This window comes from Neopelma chrysocephalum, unplaced genomic scaffold, assembly GCF_003984885.1.
Source record: "Neopelma chrysocephalum unplaced genomic scaffold, ASM398488v2 Primary Assembly neopelma1_246, whole genome shotgun sequence".
Lineage (NCBI taxonomy): Eukaryota > Metazoa > Chordata > Aves > Passeriformes > Pipridae > Neopelma > Neopelma chrysocephalum.
The window spans coordinates 1-2,504 of record NW_020897908.1 but is presented as its reverse complement, the minus strand read 5'-3'; the positions used below and the strand labels follow the sequence as shown (position 1 = coordinate 2,504).

General features: G+C 58.7%; 1 protein-coding gene across 1 annotated transcript in view; it reads left to right on the top strand.

Moving 5' to 3' along the window:
- LOC113977502 (DDB1- and CUL4-associated factor 8-like) overlaps window positions 1-2,171 on the top strand; it is a 9,775-nt gene extending 7,604 nt beyond the window's left edge. Inside the window, 2 exon segments of the mRNA XM_027703655.1 lie at window positions 391-501; window positions 2,018-2,171. Of these exon segments, the coding sequence (XP_027559456.1) occupies window positions 391-501; window positions 2,018-2,171 (265 nt within the window).
- The last annotated feature ends 333 nt before the right edge of the window (window positions 2,172-2,504 follow it).

Sequence of the window (2,504 nt, the reverse complement as noted above, 5' to 3'; positions counted from 1 at the left end):
GGGAACAGTCAGGAATGGTTGGGAAGGGTTGGGATTGGTCGGGAATGGTTGGGAATGGTTTGGGAACTGTTGGGAGTGGTCGGGAATGGTTTGGAATGGTCGGGAAGGGTCGGGAATGTTGGGAATGGTCGGGAATGGTTGGGAATGGTTGGGAACGGTTGGGAACAGTTGAGAAGGGTTGGGAGTGGTCGGGAATGTTTGGGAATGGTCAAGAATGGTCAGGAATGGTTGAGAAGGGTTGAGAATGTTTGGGAATGGTTCTCCCCCCATCCCAGGGGTTTTTCCCATGGAATCCCGGCCGGTTCGGGGCCGTGTTGGTGTTTTTCCCGGGAATGTTCCCATCCCATTGGGGGGGTTTGCTGAGCCGATCCCGTTTTTTTCCTTTCCCAGGAAGTTGGTGGTGACGAAGGAGAAGGAGAAGAAGGTCGGGCTCTACACCATCTACGTCAACCCCGCCAACACCTCCCACTTCGCCGTCGGGGGCAGAGACCAGTTCGTCAGGTGGGGCCAGAATCCCGGGAATCCCAAATCCCGGGAATCCCAAATCCTGGGATACCCCCAAATCCCAGGATCACCCTGACCCCCTGAATCCCAGGATCCTCCTGGCCCCCCACATCCAGGGATCCCTCCTACCCTGAAGCCTGGGATCCCCCAAATCCTGGGATACCCCAAATCCCAGGATCCCCCTGATCCTGAATCCCAGGATCCCCTCAACCCCCCAAATCCCAGGATCTTCCCAGCCTCTAATTCTGGGATCCTCCCGGTCCCGAATCCCAGGATCCCCCCGACCCCCTGAATCCTGGGATCCTCCCAGCCCCACAAATCCTGGGATCCCCCAAATCCTGGAACCTTCCCAGCCCCCTGAATCCTGAGATCCCCACGGCCCCAAATCCTGGGATCCCCCTGGCCCTGAATCCCAAGATCCCCCCCGAATCCCGGGATCCCCCTGGCCTTGAATCCTGGGATCCTCCCAGCCCCCCACATCCAGGGATACCCCCAGTCTCAAATCCCAGGATCCTCCCAGCCCCACAAATCCTGGGATCTCCCCGAATCCCAGGATCTCCCTGGCCCTGAATCCCAAGATCCCTCCCCAAATCCTGGGATCCCCCCAGCCCTGAATCCCAGGATCCCTTCAACCCCAAATCCCGGGATGTCCCCAACCTCAAATCCCAGGATCCCCCTGACCCTGAATCCCAGGATCTCCCCAACCCCAAATCCTGGGATCCCCCTGGCCCCCTGAATCCTGGGATCCTGCAGCCCCAAATCCCAGGATCTCCCGGCCCCAAATCCCGAGATCCCACTGGGAGGCCCCAAATCCTGGGATCCCCTTGGCTCCAAATCCCAGGATCGCCCTGGTCCCCCAAATCCTGGGATCCTCCCAAATCCCAGGATCCCCCCATCCCCGAATCCCAGGATTCCCCTGGTCCCAAATCCTGGGATCTCCGTTACCCTGAATCCCAGGATCCTCCAGGCCCCTGAATCCTGGGATTCCCCCCAATCCCAGGATACCCCCGTCTCCCCAAATCCCAAGATCCCCCAAATCCTGGGATACCCCCAATCCCGGGATACCCCCGGCCTCAAATCCCGGGATTCCCCTGGTCCCAAATCCTGGGATCTCCCTGGCCCTGAATCCCAGGATCCTCCAGGCCCCTAAATCCCAGGATCCCCCAAATCCCAGGATACCCCTGGCTCCCCAAATCCTGGGATACTCCAGCCTCAAATCCTGGGATCTTCCCAGCCCCCTGAATCCCAGGATCCCCCCAGTCCCAGGATACCCCTGGCTCCCCAAATCCCGGGATCCCCCAAATCCTGGGATACCCCCGGCCTTGAATCCCAGGATCCCCCCATCCCCAAATCCCAGGATCCCCCTGGCCCTAAATCCCGAGATCCCACTGGGAGGCCCCAAATCCTGGGATACCCCCAAATCCCGGGATTCCCCTGGTCCCAAATCCTGGGATGTCCCTGGTCGGGAATCCCGGGCTCCCTTTCCCAATCCCGTCATTCCCGATTCCCGCAGGATTTACGACCAGCGGAAGATCAACGAGAACGAGAACAACGGAGTCCTCAAGAAGTTCTGCCCCCACCACCTGGTCAGACTGGGAATACTGGGAATACTGGGAATGCTGGGAGCACTGGGAATGCTGGGAATACTGGGAATATGGGAGCACTGAGAATGCTGGGAATACTGGGAATGCTGGGAGCACTGGGAATTCTGGGAGCACTGGGAATGTTGGGAGCACTGGGAATAGTGGGAATATGGGAGCACTGGGAATACTGGGAATTCTGGGAGCCCTGGGAATGCTGGGAGCACTGGGAATAGTGGGAATACCGGGAGTACTGTGAATACTGGGAATGCTGGGAACTGGGAGCACTGGGAATGCTGGGAATATTGGGAATACTGGTGATACTGGGAGCACTGGGAAGACTGGGAACACTGGGAATACTGGGAGCACTGGGAATGCTGGGAATGCTGGGAATATGGGAGCACTGGGAATGCTGGGAAT